Source organism: Pongo pygmaeus, chromosome 4, assembly GCF_028885625.2.
Source record: "Pongo pygmaeus isolate AG05252 chromosome 4, NHGRI_mPonPyg2-v2.0_pri, whole genome shotgun sequence".
NCBI classification, from domain to species: Eukaryota; Metazoa; Chordata; class Mammalia; order Primates; family Hominidae; genus Pongo; species Pongo pygmaeus.
In genome coordinates this window covers 62,087,589-62,110,887 of record NC_072377.2, presented here as the reverse complement: position 1 = coordinate 62,110,887, position 23,299 = coordinate 62,087,589, and the positions used below count along the sequence as shown (strand labels likewise).

At 41.2% G+C, this 23,299-nt stretch overlaps 1 protein-coding gene across 1 annotated transcript in view; it reads right to left on the bottom strand.

The window, feature by feature from the left end:
- The window catches only part of MAP3K1 (mitogen-activated protein kinase kinase kinase 1), an 80,927-nt gene extending 73,680 nt beyond the window's left edge, over window positions 1-7,247 (bottom strand). The window contains exon 1 of the mRNA XM_054487739.2: window positions 6,726-7,247. Within this exon, the coding sequence (XP_054343714.1) occupies window positions 6,726-7,207 (482 nt within the window). The 5' untranslated portion in view covers window positions 7,208-7,247. The remainder of the gene's footprint in view (window positions 1-6,725) is intronic.
- Between the last annotated feature and the right edge of the window lie 16,052 nt (window positions 7,248-23,299).

Below are 23,299 nucleotides of genomic sequence, written 5' to 3'. Positions count from 1 at the left end.
CAGGTGTCATGTAGCCAGGTGTAGGTCTGGACTTTAGGAGAGGTCATGGTTAGGACAATAAACTCTGCAATCATTTGTAAATGGTCCATAACTGATCTAAAGGCATTAATAAGACTGGGGTGGGGATGGACAAGACAGAATGAGAGAAGGCCTAGGACCACCCTGGGAATCTTCTAGTATCAATGTTCAAGAGGATGAAGATGGGCGCCATGGAAGAAGTGTCATGGTTAAGTAAAAAATCAGGAGGGCTTACCAATTAACTCAAATAATTAGACACTTTCAAATACCAGGAATTCAATTTTCTCAATATTTGACAGTTTGAGCATGGCTCCAATTATTTTGTAACTACACTAATTATTAGAAGGCTCACATTATATAAAATTGGTCAATATTATGAATGACTGCTTGCTAAATGCCAACTACTGCTTTTAAACATCACGCAATGGTCTGGGCACAGTGGCTCATTCCTGTAATCCCAGCACTTTGGGAGGCCAAGGTGGGTGGATCACTTGAGGTCAGGAGTTCAAGACCAGCCTGGCCAACATGGTGAAACCCTGTCTCTACAAAAAAATACAAAAATTAACTGGGCATAGTGGGGCATGCCTGTAATCCCAGCAAGCTACTCGGGAGGCTAGACAGGAGAACTGCTTGAACCTAGGAGGCAGAGGCTGCAGTGAGCAGAGATTGTGCCACTGCACTCCAGCATGGGCAACAGAGCAAGACTCCGTCTCAAAAACAAATAAATAAATACCAAACGATATACAAAAACTCCTAAAAAAAAAAAAAAAAAAGACAGTTCTTGCCTTCAAAACCTGTCTTAAGCTAGATCATGATTAAAATCACACTACACTAAGTTAATCTTCAGATATACTAATTTAACCACTTTCGGAAAATTAATTCATGTTAACATTTCTGGGCACCTAATATTCATGGGTGCCAGACACTAATCTAGATGCTGGGAGATAGTGCAAAGAATCAGATAAAATTCCTGGTCTGTTAACGACTGATGTTTAGTATTCAGAATGCCATAACACCAGTTTGAAGATTATGTGATAACATATAACTTAAATTATTGTTTAGGCCATGAATAAAAGTAAAACCAGACACAGTGGTTTGCACCCATAGTTCCAGCTATGTGGAAAGATCACCTGAGCCCAGGAGTTCGGTTCCAGCCTGGGCAACACAGTGAGAACCCATTTCTAATTTAAAAATAAAAAAAGAAAAGTAATGATAACATCTATCAAGAGCAAAGCTTCCACCTACACCCCAGTACTGACCCTCTTCTCACTCCACATCTATCCACCATTATGCTTACAGGTGATGAACTTAGTTAACGCACTAACTACAGTACTGTGTAGGCTGTACCATGTGGCTCCAGGCACTTTCTCCAGTCTTCAAGAGGTCCGATGGCTTAGTAATTCCCAGGTGACAGACGTGTACTTGCAGAATTATACACTTGGTGAGTTTTAACAATTCCCCTTAGTATTCTACAACATCTCGATCAAATTAACATCTGCATCAAACCAGCCTGGTATTCCAAAGGACTCAATCACTAACAATACAGAACTCCCTTCCATACCAAACATAACTCAATCACCTATGACATGACATAGAGTAAATAAAGACAAGGCTATCTTCTTGATCATCTTATGCCCTAAAGAATATTTTATATTTCTCCATGTTGTTTTCGTTACTAGTAGAGTTGCTGTTACTAATGATAAAGACAGAATTTCAGAACTAGCAGATATTGAATTTCTTGCTCCCCATATCTCCTCTTTAATTTTCTCTTCGAAGAAAAAAAAAATCATGCCTGAACATGCAGTTTTGTATATATTCTTCTTATGAGAAAATAGTAGGCAGAAATAGTTTGAAACTAATATGTTGTATCCCCTCTGTATCCCCATTTCTCTTACAGCACTTAACACAGTATTGTGACACATGTTCATACCACAACCTATCGACAGAAACAGCTTGTGCACTCATGATCTTTTTCTCCACCACCCAAGACCACCACCTTGCAGAAGTTCATAAATGTTGAATGGATGAAATCTAAAACAATAACAAAGGGGTAGGGTCTAGCAATACTAAAAGTTTCTCTTCCTGTGTGAGTACCATGAATGAACCATGTTAATTTCAGCTTCTTTATCTCCTTTCACTTATGATTTAATACAGCACAAATCAATAAATCTAAGAAACATTCAACACTAATGACTAATCCTCTTTGGCTGACATGATAGGGTGATCCAAATACAGTTTACTTGTATTACATATACAAGGCCAGGTTACAGAAACATACCTATCATACATATTAACAGGCAAACTTAGCACAGAGTAGAGACCTAGCTCATGGTCTATTAGAATGCCTGCAAAACAAATTTCTCCTTAAAAATAATCAATTAATTTGATTATTAATTTGAAAAAGAAAATGGAAGAAGCAGAGTAGTCGAAAGAAATGTACTGTGGAGTCAGACTGACTTGGGATTGAATCCTCGCTGTCTTCTAGTTGTGTAATCATGAGGCTTTACCATCTCAGATGAGTTTGCATCTCCAGAAAACAGAAATTACACTATCTTAGGGGGCTGCAGTGATGATTAAATGAGATTATATATAAACATATATATAATACATATAATAGATATCATACACACACACAGAAGGCGAAAAAGTTGATTATATATATAAGGTATCTAGGCATATCTATATGCTCAATGAGTATGTTTTAAGCCACAGATAAAATCCTAATATATTTTTGCAAACTGAAAAGAGCATCTGACTAATCTCATGCTTTGCAATGAACCATTTACTAATTCCGGCCCTGATTATTTCTTTCATGATTAAACATGTTCTTAAATAATTTCTTAAAGACAACTTTGGGGTTACTCCTAATCTTACCCATTTCCTCACATTAACAGTCTACCATTTACATGTTTAAGTTGCTTTAGCTTTTAACTTAGGATATAGAAAGAGGCCAGGACTATGGAAAACAACCAAGTCTATACTTGATATATTTGATAGAAGCAAAGAATTCCAAGATTAGAGGTGTAATATACATGCAGTTCCTAAGCAGCCTCTAGAGACTACTACTTTTCCATGACACATTTTCCCATCGCCTTCTGTATAACCGACAGCCCTCAACCCAAGATGACTGGAGTGCAAAATGCAAAAGTTGTGCTTTCTACCTAAGAGCATTTCTGAATGCCCCATATTTTTCCTCATGGTAATCCATTCCCCATTAACTACCTTGCCACCCCCTCATTTCTTCCTTTCAGATGCACACAGCCAGTGTCAAGGACTGATTAGCCGACTCAGCCTAGGCAAGCTGTAGCTGGTTTTTTTTTGCTCTTGCTAAAAGCAAAAGAACACTCCTTTCTTCCCACATTTTGAAATCTCCAAGTTGACAAGTCAGTGGCCATTTCTAAAACATGCAACATATTATGCTCGAGGTGCCATGGAAGTTGTAAAAGAATATCAATGAACAGGGCTACTTCCTGTTTTTCGTATCTAACAAAATGGAGTTATAGTGTATTGGAAATCGTATATTAAGGAATGTTGGTTAACCAGTCACTCTTGCCAAAATCAGATATGAAAAGAAAATAAAAGTTGGCAACAATTCTAGCTCTGATATTTCTCTTCCAGAATTATATTAAGGTTCATCTTTGAAGAATGCATTAATTTTCTTACCTGATTTAAAATGAAACTGAGACCATCCTTAACTAAAAACTTACAAATTCATGGAAGACTAACTTATGTGACTACCCTTATTTTTATAAAGTCACTCACTTAACATTTTAAGAGTAATTTTTAGGTAATAATGCTCTTATACCTCCTCTTTAGTAAAAGGTCACTAAATTATATTTTTAGCCTAATAGCTTTAAAAAGGAAGTGAAATCTGAGGGCTATATGAGGATATAAAAGCAGCCTGTGAAATATCTTTAGTTTTAAACAAAAACTAACATTAACAAGTACAGCATATCTTGTTCTTTCACGGGGCCATCAAATTGATAGTTTGGTTTTTTAAGTTACAAAAATAGGATGGGGTAATTATATCTACCAAACTCACAATAGCCTGTTCAATGGAGAGTAACACTGTAATTTTTCTTCAAAGACAGTAAATAGGAAGAAAAAGCCCCTAAATTCTGTAATATAAGGAAAAATTCCAAACCCTTGGGCGCCACTTACAGGCACTTTCACTGATTTCAACTATTATCCTGAAAAAGAGGGACAAACTTAAAATCTTCTATTTAAATACGAGTATTATTTATTTATATAACTTCTAATTCAAAGTATATTTTCTACATTCAAAGATCAGAAGGAAATTCTAAAATTAAAAAAGATCACAGAACTACTCTCAAATATTTCAAAATCTTAGATTGCCTCTTGGAAGTATGAATGTCACTTAACTGTCAAAAAAAAGTAAAACGTAAAGTTCAATTGATATTTTATTGAGTTGGCTATAATTAAGGGTTTTTTCTAAAACTTTAATTTAAATGGTAAGTAATAATGTAGCATAACCAACATGCAACACAAAATATACACACCCAAATAAGATACAAGCCCTTTCCCCACAAAGTTTTATAGCAATAGATTCTAATGAATTTCAACCCAATTGTTAAGAAAAAAAAAATGCACTATATTTCATAAGGTTAGGGAATCAACATTTTACTATAAATGAAATCTTTACGTATGACATTTGGGATAAACCAACAGCATTCTGACTAGTAAAAATAATTTCTTTAAAAAAGATTATCCTTACTAGCCCATTATTTTCTTATACTGTGCAATTATAATCTACACCTTAAGCAAAGGGGAAAAAACCTCGGTTATAAAACGCAAATACTAAGCATGGATTACTTAGTCCCTAAATTCTATCTGCCTCCACCTTAGTCCTCTTATTTTGTGTCAAGAGACAACATTAAACAATTTCAGTACGTTATTTTTACAGTGGATGCTCTTCTACTATATTCACAGCTCATTAAGAAGACTAGAATGCTGACGTTTGCTAAATTATTTATTGTATCCAAAAAGGTCTCATAAGAATAGATACAATTTCTTAAATTTGGGGTTAAAAATTTTTATCTGGAATTCATTTAAAGTAGAAGTTGCCTTCAAAGAATTATTCTAGTTAAGTTTTAACACAATCTGCACAGAAACAGGAAAACTATAGAGGTACATAACTCTTGAAAAAATAAATTACATGTACAAGTGCACACAAAACTGTATCAGTCACAAATCTCCTTTGGTCTCAGTAGTGCCATGGTACAGTGCGAAGCATATTTTTTAGTTCTTGGGGGGAGGAAGGGGACTTCCAAATATTAAATGGATCGTGATTTTAAGCAAATAATCAAGTGCACCAAAAATGCCAGCTCACTTTAGATAATTAATCCAAACCAAGGACTCCTACTGTCAAATTCGTCTCACAAAATGACACGCTTTATTCTCATAATAAAGGTCAGGGAATTCTACAGGGCCACGAGGGACTATCACAAAAACATTTCCAGCAACTCAAAATACCCATCAAGACTTTGTGCTTTGCATACGTTAATCAGGTTTTCAAAAAACAAACAAACAAGGATGTAGCTGTCACACTTAAAAGAATTTCCTTTAACATAAAAATTTCCAGTAGCCAAAAATGGGCGAGGCCAATAAACCGCTGGTCTAAATTATCTTACACATACTGTACTTCATATGCACCAGAAGACTCATCTGAGCCAAAGCCCACCGCACTGTGGCCCCTGGAATTCAGCGGGCGGCCCGCGCCAGGGCACCGAGCAGGAAGCACTGCACCCGCGCCGCGGTCCCCGGGCCAAGCCGGAGGGGCTGCGGGGAGCAGTCACCACCGCTTTGAAACTGAATGGCTGACACATCCGGTCCTGGCTCTTACACCACTCCGCCAAATGCAAACTTCAAAGGCCAAATTCAAACTCCAAACAGAAGTCACTCAAGTGACTTAGCAGTGCAGTTCGCATTCCCAGGAACACTCAGAGCCCCTTGGGGGCTGCAATTAGACAAACCGCACTTCCTAAAAGACTGCAAGTCTCCGCGAGTGTGCAGCCTTCCGCCGCACCGCTTTGACAGGCGTTACCGAGCCGTCCTCCTAGAGCACTGCGGCCGGCGCTGGGGGCGCGCCGCCTGCGTCCGGGCCCAGCCCGCGGTACCTGCCTAGGGACTCGAGTCCCAGGCGGGCCGAGGGGCTCTGCCTGTCACGGCCGCTGAGACCTGCTACTTTCTCTTCGGCCCTCTCAGTCTCCCACCCGACCTCGGGCTTCCCACCCACCCCGCCCCTCTTCCGACCACCGCCCGCCTCAGGCTCGGGCCTCGCCCCCCAGTGCCTTTGCCCCGGGGACACCCGTCCGGGGCCGCCGCCGCAGGGCCGTGCCTCGCCCCCGGGCTCCTCGGAGAGCCCCGATTCCAGGAGTCCCACAAAGCCAGCCGTAGCCCCCTACACCTTTTCGCAACGGTTCCCCGCAGAGAGGCTCGCACGCCTGTCACATGTCTGCAAACAATAACAAACTCTTCTGCACGTCCCCGTCCGGTCCCCCAGGCTGGGTCCGGGGCGCCGCCCGACTCCGAAGGGGTCGAGGGGTTCTCAGGGGCGTGGGTCCCGGCGAGCGGCGCGTAGCCTAGCTGCGCTGAGCCCCGGGACGCCGTGCATGGTGCCCGGGGTTCATTCATTGCCCTCTGCCCGCTCTCCAAGTCCCCGCCGCGACCCCGGCCGCGCTGCTCACCCGGCGGGGGCCGCTGCAGGAGACGGCTCGGCGGCGGGCGCCCGCTTCTCCCCGGGCTCGGCCGCTGCGGGACTCGAGGCGCCGCTGTCCGGCGCCGCCACCGACTCGGCAAGGTGGGCGCCGCCGCGGCTCGCGGCTCCGTGGGGCGGCGGCACCGCCACAGGCTGGAAGCCGGTCCCACTCCGCGCTGCGTCCGCGGGATCCGGCGACGGGGAAGTCGAGGAGGACGGCGGTGAGGCGGCAAGGAAGAGCGGCTGCTCAGGCAGCTGGTCCAGCTCCACACTCCGCACTTTGCGCAGCTGCCGCCGCCGCCAGTCCGCCCGCTCGCGGCCCCCGCTGCCCGCCTCCCGCAGCAGTCCCGTGGCCGCCGCGGGCGCGCTGCTCGCCTTGAGGGCTCCTCCGCCACCGCCCGCCTCAGGGCTCGCAGCCCCGGCGCCCGGGAATCCCGACGACGAGGCGCGATTCCCCGCCGCCGCCGCCATTTTCTCTCGCGGGCTACATTCGCTCGGCCCCTGCGAGGGAGGGAGGGGGCGGGGTGAGCGCAGGGGGCGGGCACTGCGCCGCCAGCGTAAGGCCTCCTGCGCCAACTGCGTGAGCGCGGCCCGCCGGGCGCCTGGCCTGGACTGACCGACGGGCGGGCGCACTGGGTCCGGCCTGCGGTAGAGGTGCGGGAGGAGGGCGGCCCCGCGGCCGCAGGTGGGAGGGAGTGGGCTGTGCTCTCCGCCGGGCGAGAGGGCGGGTGGGCGAGGTGGACTGGGAGGCGGAGAGGGCGGGGGTGCGGGCTCGGGCTCGAGCGCTCTGGACTCTGCGCGCTGCACGCGCCGCGCCGCCAGGTAGTCCCCGCCGCACCGGCGACAGAAGGAGCCTTGGCGGCAGCGCTGCGCCGCTTCCTCTGTGCAATCTCGGCGCGGCTCCGCGGGAGCTCGCCGGAGGGGAGTTGCAGCTTCCGAAAGAAAGAATTGGTTCCAACTTGGGTTTCTGGTGCTTGAAGGGGACGCAGGCAAGAGGGCTTACAGTCTGTCATTCGCACTGCCTTTTGCAGTGGGCGTCGGGGGACCCGGGCGTGGACCAGCCTCCCACCGACGCGCAGGTGGCGCCCGGGACCGTCGCCTGCTGCAAAGCGAAAGCAAGTCAACGTTCAGCAGACAGGCTGCCGCGAACCAGAAAAATAAAGTTTTGTTTGTGTTTTCTTTTGAAAAGAAAACATTTTTTCTCTATTGTCCCACCCCTGTCCCTCTGCTACATATAACAAAACTTCAAAGTTTCTGTAATACCTTACATCCTGAAGCTGCTGATTTGGGACAACTACCCCCCTACCCGCACCATGTCCCCACAGCCTGTGAGAAACCGTGGGGGCGAGAAAGGGAGGCGGGTGTCCCCGTCGATCTTTAGTTTTTCCTTGGCTGTCTTTGGGAAAGGCAGTCCCATGCAGGACCACATATAGCGCGTTTGGGGAGGGGACCAGCGCTGTGCCAGGAAGTGCTCGGTAATGTCACCCTCGGCCAGGTCCCGGCCCTCCCCCGAATCCGATGCTTCTCGCCGCACGTCCTTCTTCCCTGCGGGGTCGGGCCACCGGCCGGGTTCCCTCTGTCCCCACTCCTGCAGGGCCCGGCTGCCTATCGCGGCGTTGTGAGTCCTCCTAGTCCCTGGACTCTACGTGAGAAAGTGCTTTGGGATGGAAAAAGCAACATTTACACGTTCATGATTTTTGACCTTTTGTCACCTGAGAACTTCTGTGTTGCGTTTATTTCTTGCTTCCTTTTCTTTCCTCCAGCTGGTTTGTTTAGGATGGGGAATCTCCCAAAACCCAGGAGGAGCGTCTGTAGATTACTTTATGGAACATGATTAAGGAGGGGGAAGGTTGGGTTGGGGGGGTGCGGATTCTCACGGAGATAATCTTGGCAGTCTTCACATATTTAGACAAAAGCCTGAACTATTTACAGAATAATTCCATTGACTTCTGGAGACTAGGTAAAATGAAAGCCCCTTTCCCAGATACAATGTTAACTGCGTAACCAGGTTAGATCAGAGGGGTTTTAAAAAGTTCAGATTTCATATTAGCTCAATGATTTGAAAACTGCTGTAACATCTCCCATAAGATATATTTAGATCGTTACACCCCACGGTACAAATTTTGAAAGTTCAGATGAATCTGTTAAAAAATTAAGTCTACATTTAGGCTATAATTATATGCTCTTTTAATGGCAGTCAAATGTATCATTCAAACCAAACAGTAGTTATTTCCCAGGTCTTCCCGGATTGCCACACCCACCAAATCCTAAACTGAAACGGATAAACTTTCATTGTTCCTATTTTGATCTAAAGACTTAAATTTGCACGCACATATTCAGGTACCTGTAAGTGAGAAAAGTAAGTGGAAGACTTTAACCAGAGTAGCAAAGTAAAAAGGAGATTCCAGCAACACTGATTTTTGACTGTTTGTACAGTGGTTGAAACTGGGGATCAAAGGGAGAAGGCTACCCAGCGCAGCACTATCAACTAGCTACAATTCTCTAACTTCCTCCATCCACCACATATTACCATGGAGAAACCTAAGTGTTGGTATTTTCCCACAGTTTTTGTTGCTTTGAGTCATTTTTTTTTCTGTTTACGTAAATATTCAGGTTGTCATTATGCATCTGCATACGGACACACTGATTTCTTAAAGAGAGAATCAAAGGACATGCTTAACTGAAAAGGGTGTTCGCTCTCTGCCATATGTGAATAGAAGTTTCTGAGTCTTATGCGTGATTAAGACTCTAGCTCTGGTTTGGTGCTGTTCAATCCTGCTCTATGTTACTGCAGAGAGGTGGATGTCAAATATCAAGTACTGTAGGCTCTGAATTCTCTTAATATGATTTATTTAATAACATTCAGGGGACCTGTATTTCTTCCAAGGTTGCTTCTAGACTGAAAGCTCCAATTCCTGTTTCCAAGCTCTTCATTTCCATCCTCACTGGGACGTAAACCTTGCAACGATTTCACTCATGCAATTTCATGACAATTTCAGTAACCTTAATACCAGTGCATTACAGATCACTGCCTCCACGTAGTGCTTCTGGAAACTGCCTACATCACACTTCAGTTCCTACAGCATATTCACATTGAGGATCCACTTTGACACTGGGCATTTCCTCACTGTACATAAGTATCACAAATATTAGAATGAGCAGACATAATATACATTGGGAGAAATATTTCAGCGTGTACATCATTCATCATATATTTAGTAAGCACCTACTGTGCATATGCAGGAATTTTTCTCCTCTGAGGATATTGTTTGTTGTTTTTCATTTCTACAAAAATGAATAAAATATTCTGATCTACAGATATTTTTATTAGTGGGTATTTATCAGGCTGACTGGTAGAATTCCAGATCATCAGTATGTGAATGTATTCACATATTCATGGCTGTTTGTGAGATCTATACCTCAGATAAACATAAAATAATAATATAACCTTGAGAATAGGGTAAAAGCTGGTGTTCTTTCAAGCTTACAAATATTTATTATGGAATACTTGCAGGAGTGCTGGGGCTAGAATTTGGTTTCTGCCTGCTCTTTCCAGACAACATACTTCCCAGGTGTTTTCAGATGTTCTAAGTCAGAAAATCCTGTCATCAGTGGGATAATTGGTTCCCTACAAGGGCACTGTAAATGACATTATAGTAGAAGTTCTCTTAACCAGCCTCCATTTAGCTGACTCATCCAGTAACAGATACCAGCCATTACTGTGTGATGTACAACATGCAGAGGGGTGATACAGCACAATAAATGCTCAGGCCAGCGGCTGGTGTGCACCTGCATACTTCTGTTCCCACTAGGTGAGTTATGGGTCCCATGAGAATCCATTGTACTTGTTCCCAAACTTGATTCCACCTATTACAATGTTCCTTGTGAAATTTAATTAAATATTACACAATTGATTATTAAATTAATAAAACATGAGTATGTGTGTGCAAAAAGAAAGTTGTTCCAGTGAAAATGAAGTGAAATGCTTTGAGAGAAAAATGATTGAAACTGGGGATCAAAGTGAGGCGGTACCCAGTGCAACACTATCAACTAGTTAACAATTCTCTAACTTCTTCCCAGCCACCACATATCACCACGGGGAAACCTAAGTGCTGGTCTTTCCAATAGTTTTTGATGCTTCTAGTCATTTTTATTTTAATCACTTATGTGAATATTCAGGTTGTCATTATGCATTTGCATATGGACACACTGATTTTTTAAGAGAAAAATAATCAGAGGACATGCTTAATTGAAAAGGTGTTCTTCCTTTACCATATGTTAATAGGAAGTAATTGAGGCGAGGCACTGAAAAAATCTGTCAGATTAGTTGTGGGTATGACCATTGTGAAAGATTGGGAAGAATTTACTTTGCAGGTATCTATCAGTAGTCACTTTGCTTTAAAGAAACTAAAACTGAAAATTGTAGACAATGTGAAGATACATGGAACTCTAAACGGTGAATCCACATTCTAAAGACTAAAGCCCTACAGCCAAATATTGACCAAAAAAACCCCAAACCAACCAAAACAAAACACCGTTGTTTATATGTTTTAAGCTAAAGTAAAATACTTAAGAGATATATATGATTCCCTTTTATTAATAAACCTTCTAAACATTTTGCATGTATTTGCATGTTCTTAAAATCAGAAATTAATTTTTGTAATAAATAATGAAAAGTACTTGGGATTTTATATTTAAGAACACAACTACAACTTATTAAATTTAATTTGCCTCAGAGTAAGCAAAATTCTTCTCACTTTAGAATCTTGCACTGAATCTTTGAATTCTTTGAATGGCCATCGTGGTTGCTGTTTTTTGATGCATGCTGAGATACTCTTTTTGCATTTGACCTTTGTGGCTTAGTCAGGGCTATCATTTTTGCAAACAATATTTGAAGGGTTCATACATTTCCCCAAGATCCTCCTGTAATACTCAATTGCTTTCTTTAGACTAGTGTCCTTGTCAGTTTTTTCTTCCTTTTACCAACTTCCTGGTCCAACTCTGCTGAATCCTGCATTCACAAGGCTTTGCATGTGACCTGAGCAGTTCAGGACCACTTTCACTGGCTCTGTTCACTTCTGCATCTTTTGCAACATTTGCACCTTCACTTTGCAATTGATTTCCATTGTTTTGTGGCCAAAGCTGCTATAAAGAGGTATACAAAGTTGGCATGGGGCTGGGCACAGTGGCTCACGCCTGTAATCCCAGCACTTTGGAAGGCCGAGACAGTAGGATTACTTGAGGCCTGGAGTTTGAGGCCAGCCTGGGTGACATAGTGAGATCCTCATCGCTACAAAAATTAAAAAAAAAATTAGCTGGGCATGGTGGCACACGCCTGTAGTCTCAGGTACTCAGGAGGCTGAGATGGGACGATGGATTATGCCCTGGAGTTCCAGACTGCAATGAACCATAATCACACCACTGCACTCCAGCCTGGGCCACAGAGCAACACCCTGTCTCTAAAAATAAATAAATAAATACAAATTTTCAAAAATTATCATGCACTAGAAGAATGCTGTCTAACAAAATATAGTGCAAGCCACATATATAATATTAAATTTTCTAGTAGATACATTTAAAACCAGGTGAAATTAATTTCAATCATATATTTTATCTTACATAACGTATCCAAAAAATTATTTCCACGAGTAATCAATGTATAACATATTACGAATGAGATAGTTTCTGTTTTTTGGCGCTTTGAAATCTGGTGTGTGTTTTACACTGACTATTTCTAACATCTTAATTCAGACTAGCCACATTTTGAGTGCTCAAAGGCCACGGGTAGCTGACGTATTGGACGGTGCAGACCTAGAACTATAGTACCTAACACCAATGAGTTTTATGGATTGTTAAATGTTTGATTAGGTCAGGATTAATAAATAAGAAAAATAATCCACATGTATATGTTCAGGAAATAAAGAAGAAATGCAGTGGATATAAATTATAGTCATGTGCTGCATAATGATGGACCACATATATGATGGTGGTCCCAGAAGATTATAATGCCATATTTTTACTGTACATTTTCTATGTTTAGATATATTTGGATACCCAAATACCTACCATTGTGCTACACTGCCTACAGTATTCAGCACAGTCACATGCTATATAGGTTTGTAGCCTAGGAGCAGTAAGCTATACCATATAACTTATGTGTGTAGTAGGCTATACTATCCAGATTTGTGTTCATACACTCTATGATGTTCACACAATGACAAAATCACCTAATGATGCATTTCTGGGAATGTATCAAATGTATCCCAGTCATTAAGTGATACATGACTGTAGTAACGTATAACTAAGAAAATTAGTCTTTCCACCTCTCCTAGCTACCTTTTCGCCACTATTGTTGGAGTTACCTTTCTCAACTACATTTCTGATTCTGTCCTCTCTCCTCAAACCCTTTAATGGTTCCACATTGCATACAGTATGGAATCTACATTCTTTGATTCATTCAACAAATATCAAGTGCATTACCTCCTATGTGCTAGACACTGTGCATACCCTAGAGATCAAAGTAGATATGACTTTTACCCTCGTAGAACTCCCAGTCTATCATCTCCCTTACTTTCCACCATTGACAGTTCAATTCTCACCATAGTACATCCTATCCTGAGGCCTGGGCTCCAGCCACAAATATCTGTTGCCCCTAGTTAGGAATATATCGTGCTCTTTCCTCTTCTCCTGAAAACACTTCCTTAGATCCACTTCACCCCTAAAACCCTCACTAAACCATCCCTGGGCCAATCCCTTTCCTAACGTTTTCAGGGTTAGGGTGAGAATACAGATAGAGGCCCCTTACAACATTTTTAATTATTTAAAAGTTAAAATGTAAGCCAACAGCAAGTAAAATATGTTCTAGGTTCCCACTTTGATAAGTATACTTTTATAAAGACAAAATTGTATATTATATGTAAAGTTATGGGTTTTATATGACTGATATGACAAAATATCAAAGACAGTTGTATTTAATTGCAGCCCAATGGGCTGACAATGTTTGGATGAGGAATAAAGACACGTAATTTGCAATTTTTTTATGAAATTAATTTTCTAGCTTTAATTTCAACAAAATTACTAATTATGTTGTTATATTAAGATATTTCACATAATTTGCGTTCAGTCACTTGAAACAATCCAATGATCTATCGTTATTAAAAGGTAAAAATCAATTCAAAATACAAATTTGACAAACATCAAAATTTTAAATAAAATGATTTAAATAAAGCTGAACTTCTAAAACTTTTGAAAATTTGATTATCAAATATTTTATTAAAATAAAACTATTTGAACTTCTAGCATTCAAGAGCCACATAGTTGCTAATGTATGGACAACATACTTTAAATGTTTTGTCAAATCTATATAAACACAAATCTTAAGTCACACATAATGCTTAATACTGCAAAATATTCCTTAGTGTTAGTGTGCAAATATTGTTAATATTGCCCATATATTGTGAGTAGTTAGGGATCCATGAAATGGAACACAAAGGGAAACAAGAACATGGACTCTCAGACAACCAGGACGTGACATGTTATTCAGGAATCCATTGCGTTTCTGTTATGTGAGGGAAGACATTTGACAAGTTAGAGGATTTCTGTCTTCTCTTACTGAACACTTCTATTAGTGAGGTCCTCCCTGTGTCCAAAGTGGTGTTGTTTCCGACATCAGTGGCAGCATCAACATCCACAAAACTTTTTGACATTTGAAGGCCCTGGGGCAAAGCATGTGAAGCTGCGCTTCCCTGGGGCTCACTAGTGTTGATCTCCAGAGCAGATGTTTGCCCAGCCATCACTGTGCACTAGATCCCAGTGATCAGGGCAGCTGTGTGTTCTTGAGTCAATTTCTCTTTCCAAATTTGTGACACATCATACACTCTAAAACACAGGGCCAGGGGTAGTCTCCTGCCCAGGTCCGAGGGAGGTACTGCTAAGCACCTGCTAAGGGCCAGGCCCTTTTCTGGGAGGAATAAGAGGTGCTGGGAGCAGAGAAAACAAGACAATGCCCTTTTCCTCCGGATATTTACAAAGCCTGCCTTGCATTGGAGCCACTTGTGTCTGTGTGCACATTTTCCAATTCCTATGAGACCCTGAAGCAGAGACCATTTCGTTTTCATCATCTCACCTCCACAGGGTCCCTACCTCGGTGCCTCGCATGCAGTAGATGCTCAGTGAACAGGAGTTGATTTAGATGGTTACGAAACACCAACTGTCTAAGAGTTCTTAGGATCTGACCTTTAATCACAACACTCTCTCCCTAACAGGGAGTTCCCCTTCCTTGAAATAAAACTACCTCATCTGTGAATTCAATTGTGCATTCGTTTTAGGAAAAGGTAAGAATTTATCTCTATCTATATTCTGAGTCTCTTACTGGGGGCAATTGGCGGGAATAGGGGATCAGGGAAACTGGGAATCTAAAAGGCAGAAAAATAGAATGGCAGAAAAGAAGCAGAAAGTTTTGCAATGAAGACTCAGGAAAGTTTAAAGAAAATGAGGGGTAGTAAACTCAGGTCTTAAAAGTGCACTTCAGGGGCCTCTGTGAGGAGAAGGGATTGTTGGTAGAGTGAGGGAAGAGGTGGACCATTGAGAAGTGGTCAAGGTGGAGCTGGGGGTCATACAATTGAAAGGCATTGAATATTAGGATAGAAGCCCATAAAAAGAAAGAAAAATGTCTCTAGGTGCGTGTACCACCTGCAACACAAAACAAACCTGAAAGGTTTGGGGAAGAGGATCCTGGAAGTTTCTGGAGAACAAAAGGTGTTTAAAATTATCATTAAATATAAACATGTATTAAACATTACTATGTGCCATTACAGTGATAAGTGCTTCATGTATATTAACTTATTTCATCAACACAATAACCCTGTGAGGTAGGCACTGTCGTCATCGCCATTTTCCAGGTAAAGAAACCGAAGCAGAGAGGTTAGGTAACTTAACCAAGACTATTCAGAGTCAGTGGGGTGAGATTTGAACTTAGATATTCTGGGCCCACAGCGCATTCTTTTAACCTCAAAGCTGCAATGTGTATCCATTATGATAACATAATATATGTAAAATATCTTTGTTGTTTTTCTATGGTTAGCTGCTATTTTCTTAGTGAGAAACCTATTTATGAGTTCTTTCAGTGTTCTTGCTTCAATACAGCTTTCATTCTCTAATGCCTTAAGCTTCTCAAGTGAAAATATTATCATGAAGGTCTTCACCAATACATAACGCCTTTGAATGGAGAAAGGGATACTACACTCTGCATTATTTTTGTAACCCAAAGTAGCAAGCTGTTTCAAATTTTATTTTTGAAAAATCTTCATAAACTAGACATAAAAATTTACCTTTGAATTACTACAGATATTAAAATTCATTATACAAACAAATGGACAACGATAATATCCTAAAGACTCTATGGGAAACTGTGATAGAGATGATTAGCTGCCAACCAAAGTCCTTCTCCCCAGCCATTGCCATGCAGCTGTAGTGGGGAAGCACTTGCCTTGCCAGTGGCTAAGTTTTCCAGCCTGCCTTGCAGCTAGATATGGCCATGCGACTAGTTCTCATCAACAGCATGTGAGCCATAGATTTCAAGAAATGGCACAGCTGAATACAGATGACTATCATGGCCCAGAGAATGGCAGACAAACAGAGTGAAAGGGTCCCCGAATGACTGGATGGAGGACAGTCCCCTAGATAACTGGAGTTCCCACCCACAAATATAATTCCTTTGTCTTAAGCCATTGCCTATTTAGATCTACTTGTTAGAGCGGACTAATTGACCCTAAGTAACATAATACAGTTTTATTTGTTCACTAAGGCATTGTGAGATATACAGCTTTCTATAGGAGGAACAGCATGACACAGACTAGAAGGCTTTGCTATCAGCCAGGTCTGTGTTTGAATCTCAGCTCTTCCATGATTGTGTGACTTTTGGCAAGTTGTACACACTTCAGTCATCATTAATACAGGGATGTAGTAGTCACCGTTGGGGCTTCGCCCTTTTCCTTTCACCTTACCACTACCTTGGTGCACATAAGCCAGATTTCCACGGCAGCACCTGTATCTGTCTGGCTTGTGACACTCAATTTGCTGAGTATATGGCCGGCTAGAAGTGGGCTCTGCTCCTGATCCTAAGCAGTCCTTAGCCAATGATGCGAATTGCAGATGGTATGCTGGAGGTGGCTTGCATCAACTTGAGAGCCTAGAGTGCATACCTCTTCCAAACTCTAAGTTCAATGATGTCTCATTGGTGCTTGAAATTGGCCATGGTGGGAGCATTTACACTACAGAAACTGGCAAATGCTACAAATCAGAGCTCTCCCATCTTCTTCCAGAGCTGGCTGCTAAAAACTGATCAACATACTACCTCTCTTGCCCTTTGGGTAGGACAACTCGGGTGTGTTCTACAACAGCTTCTGGATTTTATTTTCCAGCAGGGTTAGGCTCTAGTCGCCCACAGTAGTAGCCAGTTTGGAAAAACACCTTTACTGGCTGCCTTCTCTGTCTCACTTTCCCATTTCCATGCAGTGTTTCCTTCACCTCCTGAGTCAACTATTTGAACTGGAATCCCATCTGAAGGTCCCCTTTTGGAGGAACTCAAAGTAGGACAGGGGATAGCAATAAATAAAGTTGAAAATATCTAAAATTCATAGAATTTAGTAGGTTCCTTGCAAATATTAGCTCTTCTCTAGCTGAAATAATATATGGCTGAAACAAACTCAACAGAGTTATTATAGGTTAACTAACCATAATAGGAATTTAAATTATGCATTTAAAATTATGCACTTGTCCTAAATATATGAATCACCTTCAATGACTTTTAACTTTCATTATTTTAAACAGTTTTATTATAATAAGTAAAAACTGTACATGTGAAAACTTAAGGTAAATCTCTAACATATCCAAAGAGACAAAGTTAACTCTGTAATGTAGTCTTGTGAGATCTAGATGTCCAGGCTCCCTTATGCTGCTGGTAGGTATAGGCTTCTAAAAAATTTAAGATCTCTGACACTTTTTATTAATTGATTTTTTTTTTTTTTTTTTTTTTTTGAGATGGAGTCTCACTCTGTCACCCAAGCTGGAATGCAGTGGTGGGATCTTGGCTCACTGCAATCTCCGCTTCCCGGGTTCAAGCTGTTCTCATGCCTCAGCCCCCCAAATAGCTGGGATTACAAGCGTACGCCACCACACCCAGATCATTTTTGTATTTTTAGTAGAGGTGGGGTTTCACCATGTTGGCCAAGCTGGTCTTGAACTCTTGATCTCAAGTGATCTGCTGCCTCGGCCTCCCAAAGTGCTGGGATTACAGAAATGAGCCACTGTGCCTGGCCTATTTATTGGTCTTGATTTTGTGTTAGCAACTCTCAGTTTTGTTTTGTGTATTTTAGATACTCATGCTGACTTCATATTTTATGTCACCTTTGAACTAGGATCCCAGTATTCCAGTAATAAATTGCAGTTTGGGACACTTCAGAAAGCTCTTTTCGGAGCTCACCGTAATAATGTTTCCTACAAAGATATCATGTCTCTGGATATTTTTCTTTAAAAAATCGTTCTTTGTGATGCCTTTATGGTGAAATTATAACATTTCTTATTTCAATAGTAAAGGTGGTCTTAGAAGATACCACGAATGAGGATGTTGTGGGAAAGCCAAATGATCAATTTCTGAAGAAAGGACAACATGACTTAGCAGGAAATGGACCAAAGAGTCAGGAGTTCCAGGCCGGGGCTACCCTTATCTGTGTCACAGGTGGCAAGTCTCTCCATTACTTCTCTTCACTGGGTCTTAGTGTCTCCATTTTTCTAAGCCGGGATACTCAACTTGGTGATATTTAACATCTAGTCCATCTCTAACAGTTTATGAAAGTCTGTCACATATAGACAATGGCCCAAATTCAAATAATACCCATCATTTCCTGGTCCTGTCTTAACATTTCAAGAGCTATAAGGTAGTAGGAAAAGACTTCTGGTATGTTGTTTCCTTGGCATCATATTTGTGGTGTGAAAATCAGAAAGTAATACCTTCATCTGGGTTGGGGGAAGAGGCAACAAAGTGTTGGTTTTTATCTTAGATTTTTATTGTGGTTTACTTGTGATTTTTTATTGTGGTTTACTTGTGATTTTTAAAAGTGTTTTCTCTTTCACTTACTAATAGTCACACATGCAAATGAAAACAGTGAGATTTATTTCCTGCCAGACTGAAAACACTTTTAAAAGTGGATAATGTCTGGTATTTGCTAAGGACAAAAAGAAACAGTCACCATTGGTAGGAGTTTAATCTGTGTCCCTTGAAAGCAAATCCTGAGATGAGGAAACAGGAGTGAGGGAGGTGAAAACCAGGCCTGGGGGGCCTTATCCAGTTGATTTCCACCGTCATGGACAGTTGGGGCTCCGTCCCTCTGGGCCCATCTGGGGAACTGTGTGGAAGGTGCCTCACATTATACACTGGAGAAATGGGAGAGGGTAGGGTAACATTTACCCATCAGCTCCTGTCTTCAGTGGACAAGCTCTGGGCCAGGAGGTGTTACCCTTCCACATTTCAAGCTTTGTGCCTGTACAGAAGGTAATCGGCTTACCACTGGCACCTTCACCTGGGGCAGAAGTGAGACATAACAGGGTGGGGCTAGAGTGAGATGCTGTGGGGCCACAGCGAGCTGGCGCCAGAGCAGAAGTAAAAGGTAGACCAAGAAGATGTGAGGTGCTAAGCTCAAAAAACAAACTGAAAACAACACATGAGATGAGAGAATCTTGGTTTTTGGTTTTAATTTAGTACTGCTCTGCACATCATAAGATGATACTCATCATTGACTTCCATCTCAAATTACAAAGAAAAATAATTTCTAAGATGAAAAACTAAAAGAATCATTGCAGCAAAAGCTCTAAAACACAGGAAATCTCTGCAGAGAGCCTCCCCCTTCACAAATATTTATTGGCAATTGTGAGATCCATCTGTTGCTTCAGATGATTTAGTGGGCAGAGAATCTGCTGGGCCAACTGTAGTAGAACATGGTAATCTGTGGAAGCTGAGACAGAAGCTCTTCACTCTGTTTCGTGGACTACAGAGCAAGTCATATCCTATCCCAGTCTGAGAGAGGCAAAATAAACTAAGAATTATCTTTCTTTGAGGAGTGCTTCAAATGCTGGTAAAATCACAAGGCTATCTTCTTTATTTCTAAATAGATTAGTATAAAATCCATGAGTATTGTTGTTAGCTCATTAGTATATGTGAAAACATTGGGATGCAAACTCATTTAAAGGGAAGAAACCATTGGGTTAGGCAAAGTAAGACCATGGAAATGCAATTTTTCATGTTATTTTAAATCACTTTTGATATCTCAGAGGTTCCCTAAATTTTGTCTTAATGATTCACCTCCTCCATTAGAAATAGGATATTGGCAAAATGAGTAGAACCTAATTCCAGGAAGATTTAGGTTTTTAAAATTTTTTCAAATATTAACATGTTCAGGGGTGATATTCTGTAGGAATGTTATTGGAAATAAAAACCTTCTGAAATATAAGAACAATCCTAAGCTGATTTTTAAATGGCTATCTTTTTCTAAAAGCAGTTCTTTATCTTCCTGAAACAGCTAACTATATACCAGTACTTAGATTCTGAATTGATGGCTGAGGAGACCTAGGACATTTGCATTTTTCTATTCTCCAACTGCTTTGCAGGCTTGTTGGCTGGAACCAGTGCCCCTCCCTGCAGTTTCAGGCCCAGGCCCAGCTATTCCTATTCATGTGTCAGTTGCTAATCATCATCTGGTCTGGCAGAAGGAAGGGGCAGCTCCCAAACTGCCTGGCCCATCACATACTGGAGCTGTCAGTCTCCTGAGAGGCTGAGCATCTGTTTAGAGTGGCCCCTGCTAACTCAGCTGATTTTTGACCTCTTCACTTGTATTTTTTCCTTATTCCTTGGATGCTGTTTTCATCTTATTTGAAGGGAAGTATCTCAGCACTTGTCATCCTTCTCATATTAATTTAATCAAGGATGATAATATGAGCTTAGGTAACTTTCAAGAGGCCATTCTCAATAAGAGGATGGCATAAAATTACAATCGGTTGGGTTCTCTCTGAAAGTCTGCAGTTGCCCTTACATAGGGAAGTTATTAACATTATTGGATTCACTGCCTTCCTTGACAATGTACACCAAAAAGTCTGGGCTGCTCTGTGAGCTTATTCATATCACAAAGATTTTAATTCTTTTTATTGCCATTGCAATATTTAATATTCCTTTTATTCTTACTTGCTTCTGTACTTTGCCCAAAATGAGTTGATTATTTTTGAAGGGAGGAGGACTACTCAATAATCCAGAAAACAAAATAAACGTATCAAACTTATTGATGGAAACACTAAAGTTAGAGACGAACTCCTTCCCGAGAATGAGTAATCTAGAATTCAATTCAACTAGCATTTGCTGAGAACTCCTGTGTGTCAGGCATTTTGCATACTGTCACCCCATTTAATTCTCCCACAACTCTTCTTCAAGGTAGACATAATTCTTCCCATTTTACAGACTTGAAAATAGAACCTTAGGTTTTAAAAATATTTTCCCAAATCACTTAGCTGGCAAATTGGTAGGATAGGCTTCTAATTCTAAATTCAGTATTTGTCACTACATGCTGCTGCTTCCAGGAGGAATAAATATATCCTTTGTACTATAATCAGTCACTGCTTAATCAGTCAATAAATATTTATCAAGTGCCTATCAGGTACCATGCAGTTGAAGGTCTTTTGAATAGCGATAGTGTAGTAATCACTCACAGTCTTCAACCAGTCCTATTTCAAGGAGTAGCATAAAATTTCCCAGCAGTTTGCTAGGATTAGAAGGTTAGTTGGTGGCAAAAGTGAATTTCTCTGAATGATCCTGAATAACTGAAACAGGGAGCACAACTGCCATCTCTCCTCATTAGAATTATGTTTTAACAGGGCACTGGCGTTTCAACACAGATTTTTACCTATTTCACTAGAATTATTCAACATGCATAGTGGGTATTCAGGGTACTCAAATACTGATATAATACTTTCACTTTTATATTTTCTCAGCTTTGCAAACTAAGTTCTTCACATTCACCTTCTTAGTAAATCTGTTTCAAAGTTTGGCTCCATCCTTTCCTCCTCCTTCTTCTAAAAATACTTGCATGGATAAGGAAGGAAAAAAAAATCTAACAAAAGTGCCAAGAAAACACTTTGCTTTATAAAGCCCTTGTAACTGAAGGAATGTTAATCAAACTTTCTCCCTAAATTAAATTTTGGGCTGACTCCAATATGGAGAGCTCCAGCTGCAAAGGATATAATCCCAGAAATTGTGAATACCTGAAAACAGGCAAGGGTTTTACTTATTCTTTGTCTTTGATGCTAATCTTTGCTATTAGTTTCCGGTAGGGCTGATACAAGTCCTTTGGAGATGGACAAATGGTCAAAACTGAAAAAATATGGGAACAAAATGAGCTCATAAAAAAGCATTGTTTCATCATTAGTGAACAGTAGCAGATGAAAATCTCATTGTTCTTACTCTTAATTTTGGGAAAATCCTTGGTGAAATGTCACCTCTCCTTCCCCATGTGTCTCCTTTTACTGAGTAATTAAAAATTTAATTGAACTCAAAAGGACAGAATAGGCCTTCAGCATTTTACACTTGAAGTACAATCAGTATCTAATTTGTTTAAATGCATGGTGAAATGGAGAGATATACAATAGCACTTGGCATATGTTTTTTAAATCATTTTCCCCTCAGATACTTAACATGTCACTGAATTAGAAATTACATCATAAAATAGTGGTTTTAACCAGATGACCCGAAAGCCAAGTCAGTACATCCCAAGTCTGGCTTTTCTTGAAATGATGATGAATCAACTTTACAGCACTTGAAAACCCACCATCAGAATCCATGTGCAATTCTATCTTTTCCTCCAGGGTCCCAGGGGGAAAAAGGGGATAATGCAAATACAGCAAAAAATTTAAGAAACCTCAAAGGATTGGTGACTTGATTCCAGGATAGGAGAGGAAGTGAGAAGCTTAAGATGGTGTTTGGTTTATTAGTCCAATAAGGAAAAGTGCAGCTCCTAAAGGTGGCAGATAGCAAGTTTTAGCAGTGGAGAGTGAAACAGGTAGATTTGGTAGAAAAGGAAAAGGACAATTAGTGAGGTATCTTAGGATCAAGGTATGTCCCTCCTAGCTCCTTAACCAGCCACCCGTCGGGCCATGGCAGGCATACCAGGGATCTGGAGCTGCAAGATCTCCCCACAGTCCCACAGCAGAATTTAGAGCAGCGCAGCACATTGCAGTGGAGAATTGTATCACAGAACACGAAATTGGAATTGCAATCATTATTTTCTCCAAAAGTGTTAAACATATGTGTTTTGTTCTATAGGAATATTGGCCTTCCACTCTATAATAAAGTTTAAACAGGTTTGCTGTTATAAGGTTTTCTAAACTGCAGGTTTAAGCCAGTATTTTTTTTTAAGAGAAGAAGAAAAGAAATACAATAGAAAGTATCAGAGTGCATTGTCTGAAGTAAGGACAATGTGAGTCTTTTGTTTCGTGTGTGTGTGTGTGCACACGCGTGCATGTGTG